The sequence below is a fragment of the Plectropomus leopardus genome, chromosome 10, assembly GCF_008729295.1.
Source record: "Plectropomus leopardus isolate mb chromosome 10, YSFRI_Pleo_2.0, whole genome shotgun sequence".
Lineage (NCBI taxonomy): Eukaryota > Metazoa > Chordata > Actinopteri > Perciformes > Serranidae > Plectropomus > Plectropomus leopardus.
The window spans coordinates 6807681-6829804 of NC_056472.1; the positions used below are offsets into that span (position 1 = coordinate 6807681).

Consider the following 22124-nt stretch of genomic DNA (forward strand, 5'->3'; position numbering starts at 1 on the left):
AGACAAACACCATCAAAACATCTCGGCTCACTCACACAAGTTGAGGGGAAAAAACCCTTGGAGGTAGTTATTATTATTGACACTTTCGAATAGCATTTCTCGATTAGAGAAAGACGGCGTGTACGTTAGCAAAACAACTAAGACACATTCTCGCTGTTTTATTTTGACGTAAAAACACATAAAACGCGGGATACGCTTTGCAGAGCCCGAATGGTGTTTTGACGGTTTTGACATACTGTTTTGACTCCTATATGGTCCCTATTTGGAGATACTTTACTTTTGGTTAGAGGTTCGCTTTTGTACGTGATTACTTGCAAAATACTGAATCTGCAGACAGTTCCGATATTAAAGGGCCAGTTGGATGTACAAAAAAAAAATCGCATTACTGCTGAAAATATTCGAAGATTTTTGTCGCTACCAACTGAGGAGAATAGAAATTCATTTAGGAGGTAGCAGCAACATTCTCAGATCATGTCCTGACTTCTTTTTACAGGGACTATTTCTCCTGTAGAAAGCAGTTCCACCCAAAATCGTTAACAATTTATAGCTACTGAGTATTTGGATAAAGCAACGGTTTACCTTGATTTCATTTTCAGTCTATCATGAATCCACAAACTGTGTTACGTAAATAAAGACTGACCAACTGGACCACTCCCTCCACTGAGATTAATCCTCCAGTACCCTATCACCTACAGTTAGGTTTCCTAGATTGCAACATTATAAACTACAAACTCACTGTGGCCTAAATAACAGCAATCTTAACTTCATGTTAACTACAGACTGCAAATAAAGACCACAAACAACATTTGAATGTTATAAAATCTTTATTGATGTATACAATACTAAATTCTGAATGGAAATGCCTCCATGTTTACAGGATGCTCAACACTCGGGTGGCAGGGAATCTTCTGCTGTGAAGGAACCTCTTTGGTTTAAGTGGTTAACTAACCGAACAGGCTATTAAGTAAGAACAATATGAACAAAGACAATGTTAAACATATGATATCTATGACAAATGCTGTAGATATCTGGTGGTTGAACTTTCTAACAAAACAAAACAAAAAAATCTCACATATGGTCCAGAATAAACAATCTGATTTCAAGACAAATAAAAACAAACACTTACGCAATACACAAATTTAGATATAACATTTCATCATTAGCAAAGAGAGATATCACCAATGCAACACATTTGCATGAATGAGCAGAAAATACCTCAAAGCAAGTCACATTTTAACCTCTACAGGAAAGAATGTACACATAAGCCTAGTGTTCGATCCCTTTTCAGTTAGATGATTTATACATAGAAGAATTCAAAAGAAAAACAAATCTCAGAATGACTAAACACATTTAACAAACACAGGTAACACGTTCTTTAAAATCATTTATATTTGTATATTTGTGTTTCTGCTCACAGATCCCAATGAGAAAACTGGCAGGTTAATTCTTGTAAAGCATTAAGCACCTCAAAGGCTTTAGGTCAAGATGAAAATGCGCCAGCTAGTTGACGTGCACTACTTTTCTCTTGTGTGTAGCAGACCTCAATAAAGTATGACTTTTTTGCATAGTTACAAAATCGAAAATATTTAGGGAGATATTTTGATTTTAATAAGTAAAGAATCAATTTTTTTTAAAAAGTATAATGGATGTAGTGGGGTATAGGTAATAGAATCGTGCACTGCCAGATATTGCGATTGTATTTCAGCTCCCAAGGTCTAACGCATTTTAGACTCACAATTTCACATACATGCACCTAATCCCAAGGCAACGTCATCATCCTTTCCAACAACTTAAGTCCTTTACCACACATCCCGACACCCACACTTGTCCTCTTTCTGCTACAAACTCATGCCCAGGGGCCACAACACCTGTGGCTCCAGAGAGCGCCTTCCTCTCGTTGCACTGTCTCAACAAGGAGGCCAAGGGCATGAAAAATGGGCTGAGCAGGAGTCATCCGTCAAAGCTAGGAATGCTGTCCTCTGCCTTTATCCATTTCTGTGACCTCTCTAGTATCTGGATCCTTGGCACCTGGAAATACTTTCTCAATTATTTTTAGGGAGTCATGGCATTAGAGATTTGTAACCAAGGCTGGTGCTGTACTAACGATGGGCAACAAGAGAAAGGTTAATTTATGAAACTTTCAGGCATGACTTCAAAACATGAAGCTGTGTTTGCACCTCCTTCGAACTTAAGCGTCCTCATGTTTTATAGGGTTGGTATCAAGCCTTGACTATTTATGCCCCATAAAGTGATAGCTGTAAGGAATTCCTCAAAAGAAGAAAACATCAGGCATGTTTTACTATCACGCTTATCAACAAAAACACATCCCTGCAGGACTGCAATTACTAATACCAGCCTGTGCAAGGTAAAGGCACTATGGGAGCATGTGTGTGTATCTAGGAGGAGGAGATTGAGTAATGGTGCCCTGGCAAATGTACAGGATAGTGTTTAGGTCTTAAACATATGAAGCTGAGTAAACATTTCACCTTGCAAGTTACCGATGCCTGGAAGAAAAACTTACAAGCACCTGAATATCATATAGTAACTCAAAATCAATTCACAGATACAACTTTACTGTATAAATTACACACACTCAAGGCAGTTATCATAAAATTATAATTTTGTGGGGAATAAGATACCTAAATACCTATAGAGTTGTGTGGCTGACATAGAAAAAATAATTCCTGTACATAAACATACAAAGTTGCCCTGCTGAAAAGACATAAGGCTATAAGAGGCACATTTAGTATGTCAGTATTAAAACCTCTAGGGTTCTTTCACCACTAATGCACTTATCTAGGCATCTAGACTAGCTTCTATCCCGCAACGATGTCCTTCATTTGCATCAGTGTAATTTAGCACAAACATATTAACTGTTATTTGCAAATACAGTAACTTTATCTTTTATCTTTGTTGATTGGTGTGATTTGCAAGAACATTTAGATGATTTCAAATGCTATGAATTTAATTTTCAGCCCCTGGAGATTCACTTGCTGAAGTTACTTGCTGAATTGGAAATCACAAATTAGTTTTAATGTACCACTAGTATGCATGTGGTGTTGTAGGTACTTAATCAATGATAAAGTCTAAAATCAAGAATTGGATCTCGCTGAGTGCAGGTGAAAGACAGCAGACAAGACAGTGCCACTCGCACTACTGAAGTATAGTCACCTGTTAGTCAAGATCTGAGCTTTTTCAGCACAGGTCCAAAGAATTTAGTCAACAACCTCTAGTTCACTACAAAACACCCCAGGACCTTTTCACTGAAAACCCTGAAACTTCCCATTCCAATTCTTGCACAACCTGGCAACACACTGCCTCAAAAGGCTGTGGGCACTACCACTGTTGCCAGAGATTTACTATTTTTCACAAAGAAACACAAAGAACAAAGAGGCTATTTGTCAGTGAGGAAGAGCGCTCCAGAGGCAGACAAACCCAGCAGGAGGGAGATAGTTGGCCCAGAGCCCTGGAGATGTGCTGCTATTGAAGAGGTGGGCTCTGGTAGTTGGGAGTGAGTTATGGTGTGTTGATGCTTTCTTTGGACAACCCTGCTACAGGGTTAAGGAAGCACTCACACAGGATTCCAATATGCTGTGAGGTCTTGGTGTTAACCTAGTTGCGTGTACAGTCTGAGTCAAAGCTTTGAGACTATTCTGATGATATTAAAATATAGTGTTGAGGGAATGGTCCAAGGATGGACTACCTTAAGAAGCTGAGAGTATGTTTCTAGTGTATACATATGGGTCTTAATGAATAGAGCAAAAGACTATTGAGAAGGGAGGGATAATTTGTGCCTGCTGGGTATTCATTCAAGAAAAGAAACAACAGGAAACCTGAATTGATGCTTAAAATTAAACCATATTAGGACACTTGCTCAATAGTAACTGTTGCTGAGGAAATCTGGGCTTCTGCTACTTTCTCAACAGCGATTTTATGTTTCTCATCTTCTTCCTCTTCCTCTTCTTCCTCCTCGCCAACATCTATAACCTCTGGAACTGCCAGGCCAGCAGAACGATTGCCATTGATCTCACACTCAATGCTTGGTGCCTCTCCATTGATTGCCAGCTCTGCCTTCATGCTCTCTGGGGTGGAGGGACTCAGCATCTCTTGTATCTGCTCCACAACACCTTCCTGGGTATGCACCTCCGCCAAAGGAATTTCCCCATCTAAGCTTCCCAGAGCAGGAATCTCAACATGGGCTTCCGCCCCAGGTAAACTCATGTCACGTGGGGGGTCCTCACCATCTCTGACTTTCTTGACGTTGAAGGTCATGGGAGATACCTTGAAAGAAGAGGATTTGGCAGTCGGGCTCTTGGGATGGTTAGGGGTGAGGCTCTTCTTGAGTTTCTCACGCTTCTCTGGTGGCACAATCTTGTCGGTGAACTGGTTCACCTTTTTCTCGATGCTCTGGCGCGAGAAGGCCTTCTTGAGACTGTCGACCTTCTTCAGGCTATTGCGCTTGAACTTGTCAGCCCTTCTCTCAAATGCGTGGGATGTGCCCGGACTGATTGGACCCTCGCACTCAAACATCTCGCCCTCCTCTGGGTGTGCTGGAAGACCATCATCTTCATCGGAGGACAGGCTAATGGTATGAAGACCCTCCTCGTGGGCACGGCTGCCATCAACAGAGCCGGTAACAGACGGAGCAGGAAGGATGGATTCTGCATCATACTGGCTTGGTTGTGGTGTCTTCAGGGAGTCCTTGACTAGCACACTGGCAGGAATCTCATTGTCTTCCTATGGGAAATAGAGCGACAGAAACAGGAGGGTTAAGAAGGTGGTTATTTGGATCAGTTATGAATTAGCATAATTTTTTGAACCAGGCTTTAAACTGACAAGGAATTGCATTGATATCTTTGTCTGAATTGGTTCTGGTCAAGGTTTGACTATAAGCAAATTTTTAAGTTCCAACAGGCTGTTCTCATCTCTCACTGTTAGTATGTATACCTACTGAAAGTTCTTATATAACCCATGTTATCATGAGCTAGTGAATTGTAGTCAACCCATTTAATCGGGAAGGCTGTGATCATATAGCGAAATCAACCGACAGAAATAAGGTCTGAAGTATAATAAAGAGTGAAAGTTTGCATAAGGAGGCAGCTTGGGGTGGTGGATGGGTAAAACAAACACTGGACTTTCCCCAAGGAGACCAATGTGGCGACTGTGAGATACCAACTTCATTTTTTGTTATTTTAAGCTACCTCATCACCATGTGACTTTTCCTAAACTTAACCTGCGTAACCTTACTTGCCTAAAACTAACCAACATAACTTTACGATGCCAACTATGTTTCTTTTACTAAACCTAGCCTGTGTAACTTTACATTAAGTAAGTAATGTGATGACATTATTCATGTCACTTATTTGTTAGATATCATAAAGCCATTGTATGTGTGTTTTCATGAGATATCATACCGACCATTGTATGAAGATGGATCAGCACTTGTATAGCACTTATCTAATTGTTCAACTTCGACCATTCAAAACGCTTTCACACTACGAGTCACATTCACCCACAGACACATCCATACAGTGGTGGCTACTGTACAAGGTGCTAGCTGGAACTAAGTTTTTAACTATTCATTCATTTACACACCGATGGAACAGCCGTCAGGAGCAATTTGGGGTTCAGTATCTTGCCTCTGGTCATGTTTGGCCATTGTAAATGGCCATCTGCATTTAACACACTACACTGGGTTGGTCTACCTGCTGAGGACTGAGAAAACCAGTCTCTGCATGCCTCCCCAGTCTTCTCAACAAGACATCTGAGGATTTCCACCTGTTACTCTGCAGGAGTCGCACACTTTCCTCCTTTTTTTTCTCTTTTATGTCTCCCTTTGCCTGTAACCCACCATCCATGAATACATTTATGACCATAAAATGGAGAGCAGTAGGTTCAATATCCAGAGTTTCAATTTGTTTCTCCTCTGTCTCTTCTTCCTCCCTCTTACTCGCTGCCCATTCATCTGTGCACAATCACACAAGCACACACATGCGGGCACACGCATACACAATGTTCCACTCCACTGGGGATTTATGAGCTAGAGTTCCCACCCCCCACTGCCCCCATCCTTTCACACCCAGGAGTGAGTGGCGAGTGGAGATGCAGCTTCAGTGGTTGATATACTCCACTACACATTCGAAATGCTCATAGAGAAACCCTCCCAGTGACATCAGCTTTAAGTACCACCAGTGGATACTTGGGTTTGAGTTGACCTAGCACAGTGTGCAGCACATTTTTATTTTTTTAAAGTTCAAGTGCAAAACATGCCTATGTATGGGCAGTTAACATGAATACTTTCATTGGCCAAAAACATATAAAATCCAGTAAAGGCTTGATGAACTGATTCAATACCTTCACACACCCCACAGAGTACTGAACATGCTTAAGTTAATTCTAATTACTCATTCTCATTTATGCTCGATGTTAGATACGATTACAGAACCATCAATACTCTGCGTTATTTAGTCTCTATTTGTTTGCGATTTCTTGAAGCTTACAGATACAAACAAAACAGAGCAGCACCACTAGACCACTCGCTGGGGGAGTTCAGCGTAGTTCAAGCAGGATACAACCATAGGAGACTACGAAGAGATTTTAAAAATGGTGTAAAGGAACATATCAGAACAGTATAGTTAAAAAAATTCTCTGTCCTTTGTTGCTTGTTGTCTGAAAATTTTGGACTATGCCCTCTAGTGCCACATATTGACTTTACCTATACCAACATAAATGTCACATGAAAGCATGAGGGCAGTGCCTTTTTCAACATTTGAAATGGATAAAACTATTTTCGTATAAAAAGGGAATATACAATAGCCTTACCAATGCAGTATCACCATTAAATGGGGACTGTTTTGGCTGGTTTTAGTTGTTATTTAATTCTGATTATAAGCGTTGTGGCTGCAAATGGAATTGAAACTATGCAGACACAAGTCAATAGTGGAGCAACTCATATTTGAGATGTAGCACCACTGTAGGCCCCTGTCACCCTCAGTTCACATTGGAATGACACACTTTAAAATAATAGTTGTTTGTGTACACCATGCTTTTCAGAATGAGTCTACATTTAAGCATGACTGCATTTCAAAGAATGCGTGGCAGCTCTGAAGACATTACAGCAGTGCTGAAAGTTACAGCATGCCATGGGTTGTTGAAGGAGTAAGTAATGCATCTCTCCTGAGGTGTCATTTAGACATACTTCAGGACTGGGCCAACCAGATGGTCTTGAGGAGTCCTGCTTCTTGTCAATTCCTCACTCATCACCAGTGGCAACAACGGTATTGTACCTACAATCTGTCTTTGGCCCATTCGAGCCAATTCTGCTGCTATTTTCATGAAGTCGATAAAATGTGCAATAATAATAATAATGCACAAGCTGTGACTATTATATGATTGGATATCATGCTGTAAAAAGGCGTATGACTTTGTGATTGAGATATGTAAACTCAAAATCATGACATAAAGTGAAGTGGTTAGGCAGTGATTTAAACGTTTAGTCTGTATCAGTCGATATTGTTTTTACAGACTCAAATACTCATTGTCACAAGATTGTCACAAGAATATTAAGATGTATCTTTTGCTCCTAAAATCACTTCCAAACTTTTTGCATCAATTTTTGCAGTTTCTTGATTACATAAACTCTGTACATGGAAGACCTGAGGCTATTTAAAACGAATACTCACAATTTAGTCCAACACAAGTTTCATCCACAGCAGTGACGCCTAAACATTCTCACAGTACTGTATATGGAAAGCTCTCAGAGATGGACAGCCATGCAGAAATCCTACTGTTTTTACGACTTTTACAGACACCTGATACCACTTGCCTTGATCTCAGACATACAGGCATGATTCACAGTTCAGGTGTGTGCCAAGCATGTGTGGTATCTCCCAGATAAAGCTAATAAATCTGTCAGCGTGCTCTTAAAGGCACAACATCAAGTGCCAGGTTTACAGTGGTAGAGAAAAACACAATGACTGATTTAGTTACTGGTTTTTATGATTTTTCCCCCCATAGGTAACACTTGTAAAACATCAAGGAACTGATTTTCTGTATATGTTGACAGTTTGTGAGTTTTAATTTATCACCAACAACCACTAGGGGTATGTTTTCATCCCACAGAAAGCTGGGAGTTGTAAAACAAAGCAGGTTTGTAACTTGAAATCCAAAAAAGACAAAAGTAGCACCTTGGGTAAAAGCTCTGGTTACCGCCACCTCTGGTTTGGTAAAACTGTAATTCCTCCCTTTCACTTTTGCTTTCTCCTGTCAAATCAGAATGAGCAGTATGTGAATGCCAAATTTTGTTGTTGGTCTGACAGTGCGCCACACCCACAGAGACTGTGTGGATCTCGACGCGTCCATGCGGAATGAAATCAGAAAGACAGGGAGTATGTGGGTGACAGCTGTCGTGCTGCACACGTTAGATAATGCAAAGAAATCTTACTTAAAGCAAGATTATCCTTCACAGTTTATGCATATTTACCTTTGTGTGTGTGTAACATTTCAATGCAGACAGAGTGAAATTGTTTTAACCAGCATGAATTGTGAAATAGCTTAAGGATAAAAACACCCACCTAACCTGACCAGTCACGATTAGAGCCAATATGGCCTCTCCTGACCCTCACTGGAACGTTCCCCAATAATAAACACTAATCTTCCCTGATTGTTTGCCGGTGTTAAAGTTTCTAAAGATTCACTTGTGACTCCTCCGCTCCAGTCTGGGCATGCCATAGACTTTCTGATTTGGCTCGAACATGTTTGATATAATCACTGTGGGTGCTGGAGTGTGTGGGAGGCAGCAACTCAAACTCAAACTCCCGCCAATGAAAACTGAGTTCTACTATTACACACTGTACTGGACATGCTGCAGTCAAACAGAGCACTTTTGTTGATTAATTCACAAGTTACTCATGGTTATAAATACAATCAATGCCTCACTTGTCAATTTTAATTGATGAGAGCTTGTACTAATCACACAGCAAGAGTCTCCTGTGTTAATCATGGCCTTTTGACTTCATCCGGCTCTTTTTCTTCATAGTTTCTTTGGTTTGATGGGTAAAAATGCTGTTCCTGTTGCTTGGCTGTCCAAAATATAAAATACAGTGAAATGAGTTTGTCCTCAGTTTAACCCCTACAGTCTTGGCAAGCAAGCTAGAACAAACAAAATCTTCCTAAATATCATTTGACCCGATCTGTCCTATGTGTGTGTGGACCTCACATTCTGGGACTTTTCTCTTGGGAACCTTGTTAATTAATGCATCCTCTTAGAGAGCACTCATTAGCCACTGAGACTGTGTTATGTGTATGTATGTGAGTGTGTGCACCAGTGTGTATTTGTGCAGTCATGTAGGACATCAGCCATTGTTTTAAAAAAGCTGTTTAAAAGAGCAAGATGAAAGTAAATGAAAATAAATTTGGAGCAAACCAAAAACAAAGTTAATTTAGTGTGACAGCGAGTTTACTGTACGTTAAAGGGCACACGCTTCAAACGTTTATGTAATGGAGTTTAAGATCTCATTTAACAGTTGCACGGCACAACTGCCATCTAATTGCAAGTCCTGCAAGGTGTTGGTAAGCCAGAGCTTATGTAAGTCAGTTCTCTGGAGTCTCCTGCTCTTTTCAAACAGCGAGAGATCAGGGCGGGGCAGGGCTGAGTCGCCGCTCATTTAAAGATTTCAGATGGGCTCAAGTTACTTTTTGAGTGTGTGTCTGTGTTTAGACCACATGTGTAATGATACCTTATACTGTTTCTTTTGCATCTGCTCTCTTGTCTTTGTTTATGTGTGTATGAGAGTGTGTTAACGTGTGTCTAATAACACTCGATTCAGCCTTAGCTGTACCTAGTGTTTGGTGCTGACTGACACAACTTTAGCAGACCTTCACACTTCACAACCCAGCTAGCAAATTTTGGTTCTAAAAATGTTCTGAGAATGGTACACTTCAACTAATGCAATGTTTTAGTGACGTTTACAGTGGCAATTTTCTTGTAGTTCCCAGAATGTTCGTTTAAACACATATTCCAAAAAAACTAAAATGAATTAATGAATCAGTGATTAGCAATTGGTGGGTGAATGCTGCTCTAATTTTTGCGATGTCTCACACCACTGACACTTGTCAGCTGTTTTTCAGCCTATGCAGCATGTTGCATTGGTGGTGAAGCTGTTGGAGCCGGTTGGTGGGAGAAATCACTTTGGCAGTTTAAACTAGTTTACAAGTGGAGAAACTAAAGTGAGGAAAGTGAACAAACAACTAACGCGAAGAAGGCATGAGATCCAACTTGTTATATTTAAGCCATTAAGCACTTAAAAAAAAACGATTTCTAATTGTTATTGCCATTGTTTGCTAGTGCACGGTAAATATCATTTGTTTTTTCAACTTTGGAACGTGTTATTAAAGGGCTAACTGGCTAACTACCATGTTGTATCAGCCGACAGTTTTGCGGTTTGGTACGGAAAATTATTTCTACAACATATTTGCAAATTGGCTGTAGTCTTTGCCGTGTGTTCAAGTGGAACTTTTAGGCTGTGACACAGGCTACATGAGGCGCCACTAGTTCTTTAATGTCACTTTGGTGTGTCAAGGCGTTTACACTAGTTAACTGAGTTAACATCTTTCAAAGATCCCATTTTAATATTGTTTGAAGGTATTGATTTCAAATACTGTATGCAATGTAATACTGTGTTTGTAGCTATGTAAATATTTAATATTAGAAGAGCAAACATCTCCTTGCAGAATTTTGCCACAGGCCTCACGTTACTGAAGTTTGCTAAAGTTAGCTGCATACAGTAAACAAAATCAATACATTCAAACAATATTAAAATGGGATCTTTGACAGAAGTTAACTTGGTGTAAGACTTCTGACATGATGGCCTGAATTAAACAGGCAATCAAAGGTCATGGTCAGTATATAAAGTGCTCCCTCGTGAGGATGCTTTTCCACTCACGGATAATGTTCTATGCACTTAAATCACAGATACATGCCTGGTTTTTATGTGCAAGTATTTTGAGACTAATTAAATTCCATGAATTCCTCCTTGATTATGTTACACTATCTATTGCATTCCATATAAATAAAAGATTCAAAACACACACATGCACACAGATAAAAAAAAAAAACATGATAAAATCTCCCCTGTGGTTAGTAGGGTAGATTATTGCACATTATCAGTTATGTGTGCTAATGTGTATATGCGAATGTGTGTTATAGCACATTAAACAGGTGTGTGTTCCTGTCCCTTCAGACGATGAATGGAGGTTTTCTTAAGCCTAAAAGGCCAGGTTGGTACAGGTGTGTTGGCACAGTGACTCATGTGCCTCCGGGGGACTGCACCAATGAGAGGGTACACCATCACGAACACACACTCAGAAATGCATGCGTGTGCACATTTACTATGACCAAGCCCCTGCAATTATTTTGTTTGAGAGTGAAAAAGACAGAAGGAAGAAAAGAAAATGTAGACAAACTGAATGCTACTACAGATGCTTCTTATTGACTGATCAGATTTTTTTGTACTGCACATTAAATACAAGGTTTTTTATTCTCTAAATTTCCCTCCACCCTCCTTTAACCTGGATCGACATCAGTTTTGAACAACTTAGCAAGACATGTCCAGCAAATTGCGGGAAATTAGTAAAAGGTGACATGAAAATTAGTTAAAAAGGGTGAAATAATAATAAGAATAATAATAATAACAATAATAATAATAATAATAATAGAGGATAAATAATTTTGGGGGGTAAATTTTATTTCTTTCTTCTTTTTTTTTGCTTATTTTCTGGCAGTTTTCATGTACTTTTTTTTTTTTTTTTTTTTTTAAATTTCTTTCTTGGTCAGTTTTGGGCCATGTCTTTTCAGTTGCTCATTGCCTTCTCCTCATGTTTTCATAGTAATCAAACCATTTTGCTCAGGTTTTAAAGGGTTCACACTCTCAATATGTCTATCCACTTCAACCTACATTCATTTAAGATGTCCAGACAAAACACACAAAGCTTCGTCCAGTCAATGAACAATTGCAGTAGTGTCTACCTGAAACTCACCTGATTATGCAAATTTGCATTCATCTGCATGTGTTTTGGTTACATCCCTATTACAGTACAGAGAGTTGTTTCAGACTTCACCCCAACCCAACTTGTTGCGTAACATCATACCCCCTCCACTCCCACCCCCAACCAAATGTGCATGAGGAGACATCTGTGGACAAAGGGAAGGAAGGAGGAAAGGAAGTAAAGGAAATGGAATTCTGCGATTCGTCATGGGACTGGGCAACATGATAAACTCTCAATGTAGTGTACACAGTGGCTTGAAGTCTAAACGCTACACTGAACTACAAATATCCTATAGGACTAACAACTGTTAAAATCTTATCTTAGGGTTCCCACGGTCATAAAAAAACTGGAAAATACATGGAATTTCAAAAAAGAATTTGTCAGGCCTGTCAAAGTTTAGAAGTTAGTAGTTTGTTCAGTTCCAAGGCTTAAAAAGAATATGCCCACATTATGTTTCAGCTTTGATTTTTTTTTGCATCCAAAAATAAGTATATAATCAAATGCATTAAAAATACATTCATACTATAATCATTTCCATTTTCCTTCATGCTTGAAAGCAAGTGTCAGACTGATGTAAGAGTTTGTGTGACTATGTCCATAGTTTGAAGTGTTAGAAGTGAGTATTGACATAACCAACTATTAGAGATTGGAAAAGATTGTGGATTCATTTTCGTAGAATAGTTGAACGTAGAACATTTGAAGTAAAGCATACTATACGTTCGTGTTATACATTGTCGACAGTCTCGGAAATTTTATCATGGGTCATTAAAATGTCATGTGAAAGTTTTGTAATTGTGTCTACAACAATGTGTTGGATAGCCAAACACAATACCTCCATATCAAGTACTCAAAATGTAACAAACATGTTCCAATTATCATAAATCAGCGACTTCACACCATTCAGAATTATGCCTCTTGGCCTGATACCCATAATGCTTTGCATAACAAGTCATGGCATTCTTTCCCATCCGAGCCCCTCCCATATCTGCCTCACCAAAAGAAAACACGGCATGTTTACTGGCCTCGCGAGCTTGTGTAATCACGCCACACAATAACCGATTCAGGCGCGATGTCATGCTGACGTGCCGGCAGAACGAACATCATGGCAATCCGCAGAGGCGCCGATTATTCCTCCTGATGACATAAATGATGATGTAGGACGTCTGTTCAGCCAGCCTGTAATTTACAGGACAGCAGTCCTTGCACTTTGGATGATGACATGTTTCATTTTCTGCCATACTTGCTCCCCAGTTCTCATAATGAATTTCATACATAGCATGGGGTTCATTATAAACGCCCCATGGTTGAGTGGACCAACAGGCTCCTTGTCACTTACTGAAGTTCCTTTACATCAAGCAGATCACATGGCTAAACTGGCAATTCCCCCAGCTCGTCTTGTACCATCCCCTCTGCATGAATGATGAATGAGGTAAAAGGTCATTCCTGTGCTTTTAAAGTTCTTGTTGGTCCTGTCTTCACTCTGCTTCGGCTATGCTAATCTTCTCTAGCTCTTTTGTTGGAATCTCCCAATATCCCCCATTGTTTCAGCACAATCCCAAACTGTGAGTATCACTGCCATTGTTCGATAAGAGCTATGTGGAGATACCATGAGCATTTTTTGATAAGGCTACCACCAATTGTCACAATGTTTACCTCCGTTTGGAAGTCAAAGGGCACAAGTGTCCTCAGAAGAAGCCCGGAAGTCATCACGTTATCTAAAGACTTGCTGTATTTTCATGTTTTATTTAAGAGCGGAGAAGTAAGAACACTGAGAACCAGTGTGGCTATTGTTTTCTCTTTTCCTGCCATGGATGTTGTAGCCTTGGCCAGTGGATTGGATGGATACCAAGGTTTTGAAAAGTCAAGAAGGAGCAGACACGTAGACAGAGAGTCAAAAGACAAAAAAGAAGGGAGGTGACAGGAGGACTCAAAACAGGATAATTGTTTTGTTTTTTCTGTTGTGTGCTGTAATAACACTATGAGCTTTTTTAGCAGAAGACAAGTGCAAAACTCTCCCAAAAGCACCATTTAAAAACTTTCTTCCTTCGATAAGTCAAGTGAGAGGAAGAAAGAGTGAAAACGGGCGTGTGTGCAAGGACGCAAACGAGCTTTGTGACATTGCCTCATAAATGCCTGCAGCATAAAAGCTGCCACCTTTATTTATCTTTGTATTCACAGCTTTGTTTTATCGCCCCTATTACTTTGTTGTTGTTTTTTAATTGCATCAACTTTTATTTCATGGCAATAAATGAAACTGACATAAAAAACAAAATAATTAAAAAACAGCTTGAGTCGTCTAGCTTACGCGCCACATCATACATAATGGTCCTGCCGTGGCGGCTCGCTCAGACTTTGTAACATTCAGCACTTTCCTGTGTCAATGAAGCTGTTGCAACTAGTCTTCCACAGCAGGAATCTGCAGATGCAAACTTGCCTTTACCGCATAGGCTGAAACTGTTGAGCAGACTCGTCAAACCTGAATGTGACATCAGGCTGAAGAGCAAGCACTTAAGGTAATACCTCCCCATCCACATGCAATCTCTCCACTATACAGTTTGCAAACTTGAGTATAATCTCTTATCCAAACTCACTCTTGTTGTATTAACATTAGTCAGCAAAAACAGACCCCATCTCTCACTTCGTCCATCGTTTTTCTCCTCTATATTTATCTCTCTTTCACACTTCCCCGCTCCTTATTTTGCTTTCTGAAAACTCCAGAGGATTATCTGAGGAATGAACCCCAAAGGGAAAACTAAGAATGATGACAAAGCTGTAAACAAACCTCGTTGCTCATTTAGAGAGCATGCCTAGAAGACTGTGCAGTCGTTTATTATTAGACTATTATCACTGAGACCCGCTTTGCTCCAATCTAACAGCCCTCTTCCAAAGAAATATTGTGCTTCCGATGCTTCACAGCTTGTACAATATGAAGGACAAGTGATTTGTGGAAAGTATGTAATTGCAATATTTCTGACCAATATTAACATTCTCTATAAACTGCAGCCTTGTATATGTGGCCCTCATAGTATCAAATATGATCTGTGCCAAATATAATAAGCCTTTTTACAGAGGACATTTTGACTTGTCAAGGGCAGAAAAGCACAATTGTGATGAATCCGACTGATTTAATGATTCTTCATCTCAGTTAAGTGTCAAGATAAGCAAGTACAGTGAACCACCATGCACAATACTAAAGCTTGAAAACTGGTTCAGCTGTACCTATTTAATTATACCAGTTACACCTGTGCTTTTTCTACTGCGACATGTCAAAATGTCTGCCATGAAAAACTGGAGTTGAGTTAGCATTAAACTCTCTACTGGTTCACTCATCTCTAAGTCAATGTGTTTTTGGTTAGATGCCTTAAATATGGTCTGTGGTTAACACAAACTCAAGAGACATTCACATTTTGTTCAACAACATAAAATATGTCATTAAATACCCCTCTTGTGAATTTTGAAGCTTTTATGTCTTCAAAAGGGCAGTTGCTAACAAGTGGCTAATTGATTTGTTTGTAGCCAACGTTAGCTCTTTGCCTCTGGTGATTACATTTAGGCTTCAAAAATCCTGACAGCGGTGTTCATTTGTGAATGTCATCTTGTTGAACAAAATGCCTAAGTATCAAATATTTCCAGCAATACTCCAAAATCCAATGGAAAAATCTCATAGGCTCTCACAGGGCAACATTAATGTATGTGTAGCCCTATGGAAAAATGTAAAAAAAAAAAACTGGATTATACCCACTTGACTGGAATCAGCCAATTGGATATATAATCAGCATTATTAAAAGTAATGTCTCATTTCTGGACAGTAACAATAGCTGTAAAGTTACAATAAGTACCCTGTTCATTTTAAATTCTCCATGGGTTAAATCTTGGTAATATGTAGGCCCAAAGTGTGTGAATGCACTGAAACAGCTAGCACTGCTTTAGGCTACAAGCTGGTGCAATATATCACCTGGTCGAGGGACACCCACAACAAATCTAAGCTGTAGCCTACAGCCAGTGGCCTGCTCCAACCTGTGGAGATGGATGGGGTTTTATAAAAGAGGATTCTGCACTGAACACACGCAATATATGCACCGTGATTACACTCAAATATCTGACTGCCCCTGAACATACATTATTTTGGATGAATAAGTGTTCTATATTTAGCTTTAACACTACTAAGCTCTCTTTCTCTCTTGCTGTTGCTTCTTTAGGGTATGGCTTACTTTGTTTCTCTTGCAGTAAAACTTCAGTTGTGCCACATTTGATTTGTACGCATGAGATGGGACACAAATGGATCAGACACAGCTGACTTATTAGGCCATTATTTAACTCTATTTACCTTCAGAGTAATTAGCTTTGTGTCATTAAGCTAAAGTTAAGAGCTCAGGGTGAGGCTGGGGACCAAATTACCTGTTTGTCCTCCATCTTAGAGTTTGGAAAAACCGCTTTAACTTCCTGCCGCTAAGATGTCTAAGATTAAGACACAAGCTTTGGCCGAGAGTCGATGTACAAAAGCACTATGACGATTGGTAGCAAAGCAAACAAAAAGGCAATGACTGAAGTGAAGCCAATCACTCAAAACCTCTAAACCTTTGTAAGGCTTGCATGTACTGACTGATGAGTAAGGGTGTGGTGATAGAGGTATAGGTTTCACAATCGAAAGAGTTTACAGCTTATTCATTACAATTTACTGGGACTGGAAACAGCTTCATTTTCAAGTGCTATTATTGTTGCCGCTGCTTTCACATAGACATCACTTCTCTCAGACATCACTGATCACTTTCCGTTTTCCTCGGCCTAGCAACTACCACATTTTCCACAATTACTGCAGTTGTTCTACCGTCCAGTATTTCATCTACTGGGGATTACTTTGGCAACAGGGGATAGCTACCAATAGCTACGGGGGAAAAACAAAGGTGCTATAATCTTTATGCCTTCAAAACAGGGTATGATTATGGTGTGATTATAGACAGCAAGCTGCCATTGCTGAAGCAAAAGAGGCATGTCGCCTTTTATATTCAACAGTATCTGCCTCTAGTGTGTCACAAAACAAAAGCATCAGCAGTGCTTTATAATCAATAACAATGGCATAACATGTCAGTAATAATCATCTACCCTCTCCATTACTATTACACTACCAGATGCTTTTTAAATCTCCCACAATGGGTGACTGGGATTAATAAAGGCTTATCTTAAAGTTAGCACTTCTCTGCTATGCTAACTAGTCTTAATTGTGTTTTTACACTTGCTTGTCAGTTTGACATTCTGGATATATCATTGAATGCATACTGTAGACCCTTATGTCTGCTTCACTCTGAAATCGCACTTAAATTTTTCAAAATTTAGATATTTTTTTAGGGAGTGCAGTTAGTGACTGTCTGGGCTAACAAGAAAGGGGTGTGGCTTACTGAAAGATCAACTGCATGGTGACAACAAGCTTATAGGGAGCCAATGACGACACAGATGGTGTCATTATTCTTAAGCCATTGCATTATGCAATCAACATTTATTTCACAACAAGTTACAGCAAAAAAAAGAAAAACATGTCTGTGTGCCCTTTAAGTGAGAATCATTCCTCATTCCATCACAACTCCAACAGCACTTCTATCAACAAAAAGCATGTCGCAGTCATTGTGTTTAGTTTGGCTGGGGAGCTTGTTTCTCTTCCCTTGCAACGTGATACGAACGTTCTTTGATAGTGTGAGCGCTCTGACTGTTGTCACTCCCTGCCAGTCTGCGATTAGGGATCCAAATAACACAGACAATCACCAAACATCCTCTTCCCACCCCACCACGAGAGCCACACAACAACTTCTTTCTTGCTGCTAAATATCAAGTGAAACTCTGAGCCGGGCCCCTGTGTGTAAGGCGGGAGAACAAATGCAATTCTCACAGCGTTCAAATTCAATTTGCCATTGTGGCTGCCTTGTTTGTTGTGATGAAATTCCACTGTGAAATAAACACAGATGGGGAGATTAAGATCCACTCAGACATAAACGACTCCTGTCGCAGGAAATGAAAATTCCAAATATACCGTAGTTCACGTAGCATGCCACAGTGATGCAATTAAGATAAGTTATAAGATCTCCAGGGTGACTGTTGATATTTAAACACTCAGGTAATGAGCCTCTGAAATTAATGTGTGCCACATAATGGAAGAAAATATCTGCAATCCAATGCAAGACGTTTCACCTTCACAAACAGTAATTACCAAAACCATTTCTACACTGTACACAGTGGAATCTCAGATGACTGGGAATTGTGTGAGCAAGAGAAAAGGCCCAGAGCGGGGAGGGCCATGTGGGGACAGGAAAAGCACTGGTGCACAAAAACAAACAAACAAGGGCCAAGCATCGGTAATTAAGTCCCCATTAGTTCTTGTTATGCACAGGAACGCAGCGGAGCGGCAGACAGCGCTGCCATTTCTGACTGACCGCGGCCAAAGCCTGGAGCGGGTATAGACCCCTGCTCCCTGCAACAGTCGGTGTTTACCCAGAAACCCTCTGTGTTTCCACCTCAACTGGCACGTACAGGGTGATGAGTGTTCTGGATCAATTTTGTCAAGCGGGGAGGGGAGGAGAAGGGCCTCCTGGCCAATAGCTGCAGGGCTGGTATCGGGAGTTTGGCTCTGGGGCCTGTAGCAAATGTGCGTTATCAAATAGTAGCGTGAGGCGTGCAGCATGTGCTTTCACGTAGTTTCAGGGAATCAGGACAGGTGGCTGGACCAAAGACAAAGTTGGAGTTAAAGACAAAGAAACAGCAGGAGAGAACAATGTGAGATGTGAAAGACAGTGGGACATTTAAACATACACCAAAAGATATCAGACATGAAATTTAGAGCACAACACCAGATGGAGAAAATCCAGAAAACAGACACAATACTAGAAGCAAAAAGAGAGATTAGGTGAGGCAGAAAGTGATGGACACAGAAAAGAGTCAACACAAGCTCGGGGAGGAACAAGGGCTGAACGGTTCTTTTATTTCCCACTCCCCCTTAGGCACGCCAAGTCTCATTTACCAGCTCTGTAACTGCATACACCTGACCCAACACATCAACATAACATCCAATGGGCAAGTTACACGCACACACATGCTGCACACACATACCTGGGCCTTACTACACCCATCTGCAAATGCTCCGCTCTTTGTTTGACTCAGATTTAGAGGGAAAAACTCAGCTCAGCAGAAGTCAGATCAGCACCTATGAGCAACATTGTTAAAGTAAACTCCTCCATGCTCAATTAATATTAAATAATAGATCATATAAACAACAGAAGAAAGAAAAACTATATTTGTAGGCAGAAAAACATGAAAAATCCAAAGCACATGCGATATTTGACATTGCATTGAAAGCAAATAACACCGTCCACTCTAATCTCCAAAGCAACAGCACACTCCCTTCTTGCACATAAAAACTGACAGGGGATTCAATCAAATCGATCCACGGGACCTCGCCCAGAGACAGACAGAGAGCCACCTTGTACAGAGTAAGGTCTTGGCACCTGTTGCATTTGAACAACAGAGCCTCAGTACCTGGGAAACCAGATAACAACGGCAGTTAAGAGCTTTCTGTGGCTCTGGCTGTGTCAACAACAGCCCCCCTTTCGCTGCCTGGGCACACACTTGTAACCACATGCCGCTCAGACGCACCCACACTGACATCTGGGCATGAAAAACCATGCATTTATTCAAGCACGAAGTATACTCTGAGTGGAAAAGCATCCGTCAAATACAATATGGAACTGCTCTCATCTTTTACAGCATATATCAAGACTCCAGATTGAAGTTAAGGCCTCTCTTTTACGTGCTGTGCAAACAGAAGTTTCAACCATTTTAGAGATAAGTGAGACGTGGGTTATGTAAGGATACTTTCCCGGGGAAATTGGGAAGTTTATCACTTTTTAGCACCAGTATAGAGTTTTACCCTCACAGGTGTGATATGGCAGTTGAAGTGGTAAATCCATCCAAAAGCCATCTGTCTGTCTGAATTATGACTGTGGGGTGTAAACAGATCTAGTCAAAGTCAGTGTCTGAGCCCTCCTCTATTATCCTCTGCAGCTCCATTCCCAGACACACCCTTCTTCTCACACACACACGCACACACACACATATGAATGAACCGACTATATGCGAGGAAAGAGCCTTATATGCATGTATATAAAAAAAGTTATGATCTTAACTCATGTTCAGATTCATCACTTTTTCACTTCTATATTAGTAGAGGTGTTTCGATTAAGAAAATAAACAACTCACTACATCATTTGTCAACTGAGCTCTACAGGCTGCCACAGTCCTGTTTAACAAGTTTTAAGTGCTGAAAATATAATGAAGTGCTGTTCACCTACAGTACATCATCTGTCAGTGCCAACCAGGCAAACACACCCACTACTGCAGTCAAATGTGAGTGCAAATGTCACTTACACACACACACACACACACACACACACACACAGTGAAAAATGAGGCCTCATGTGGCATTAATGATGCAAGTACATCCAATGAAAAAAATATATAACATGCCTAAACTTCAAAAGGCTAGGCTGGCAAATAAGTATTCCATTTCTAAGAGACACATTGAAAAAAAAATTGAAACAGCAGAAACCCAACTTTCGGATTTGAGTATGCATTTAGCTCCAAGAACATTGGATCTATCCCATATTGCAATTTGATAGCAACAATCATTATATGCTATCATGTTGTGCCTTAAATGAAAACTTTTCCCGCATCAACAGTTTGTAACACAGGGCTCTATTAGCTACACTACACCTAAAGTCCAATCCGCACCCTGAAGACATTATTATGACATCATCTGGGTTACTTTTTCAGACGTTAGAGCTCCCTCCACTGCCAAATAAGACAATATTCAACTGTTTTCAGAGACGACGAGTGACCTGAGTGAACACAAAGATACTAAAGAATCTTTAAACCATTGTATCTTGCTATCACCATGCCCCCTCACCTGGAAGATGAGCACTTTAAAGTGGTTCCTCTTAAGCAGGTGGCTGTGGTTCGCCTCCAGCTTCTTCACTTGCACGGCCTGTCTATCTAAGCGCGTGCTCACATCCTTCAGGTGCCCGCTAACTTTGCGCGAGCGCTCCAGCAGCTTGCTGACGCTGTTGGAAGTGCCGATGTGGGTTTTGGACAGGCGCGTGACGTCCCCCTGCACGGTCCGCACGGCGCCCTCGAGGTCGGCCTGCCGCTTCTCCATCCGCTGCTGGTTCTCCTGCACCGCCTCCATCATGTTCACCAGCTTGTCCAGCAGCGCCACCACCGTGATGGCGCTCACCTGGCTGGTGGGGCTGCCCGGCGCCGCCGCGGTCGGGCTGGTCGGGAGTTTGAAGCCCATCCGGGAGAGGGTGCCTGTCGGGGTCGGGGAAGACGGGGCGGAAGACGGGGTAATGACGAGCTCCGAGTTTTCGGGCTGCTGCTGCTGAGGGATGGTGTGGGTGCTGCCGGTGATGCTCCCGCTGAGCTCGGCATGGGACGCGTCGTCTTCCATGGTTCACAGGTGGTCAAGTGTCCCGCTTTAATGGGGCTAATTCACCGAAACACAAACACTTTAACAGTGCTTTTACTTTCTTGAAGCTGCTGTCACTTGCTCCAGCTGAGAACTGAAGGCAGGGTGTTTTACTTCTTGGAGTTAATTCAGCATCCACGCCCCTTTCTGTTTTTCCCTGTCCACACACACACACTCACAAACACGCTGTGAACTTTCAAAACACCTCCCCTGCGAGCCAAAGGGAGGGGCGTGGGTGCCATGGAAACCGTGCAGGCCTAGCCCTATTGACAGAGCAGAGGTAGAGTTGGTGTGTGTCCTTCCTTGTATGCTAGCCTGCTTTGTGTTTTCATGTGACTGCCAGCAACCATTCCACTGTGTGCATGCCTGGCTGCATTTGCAAAATCTGCGTGAGGGTTACTTTTGTTTACTGCACCCGCTGCTGTGTTTTTGTACTGTATAAAATTGTGCTGGACTGCATTGTAATCAAAGGGGCATACACAATAAAGAGATAAAAATCCAAATCAGAAGGCCAGTGTTTCTTGTGTTTCAGGAACTTTGCTGAATGTTTCTACTCATTTGCTGTAGACAAATA

General features: G+C 41.0%; 1 protein-coding gene across 1 annotated transcript; it reads right to left on the reverse strand.

The window, feature by feature from the left end:
• Positions 1 to 805: 805 nt before the first annotated feature.
• cavin2a (caveolae associated protein 2a) lies at positions 806 to 21656 on the reverse strand. Its single transcript, XM_042494457.1, has 2 exons — positions 20993 to 21656; positions 806 to 4737 (listed from the first exon to the last, which is right to left on the reverse strand). Exons 1-2 carry the CDS (start codon positions 21530 to 21532, stop codon positions 3862 to 3864), a joined length of 1416 nt encoding a protein of 471 aa, XP_042350391.1. The 5' UTR covers positions 21533 to 21656; the 3' UTR covers positions 806 to 3861.
• Between the last annotated feature and the right edge of the window lie 468 nt (positions 21657 to 22124).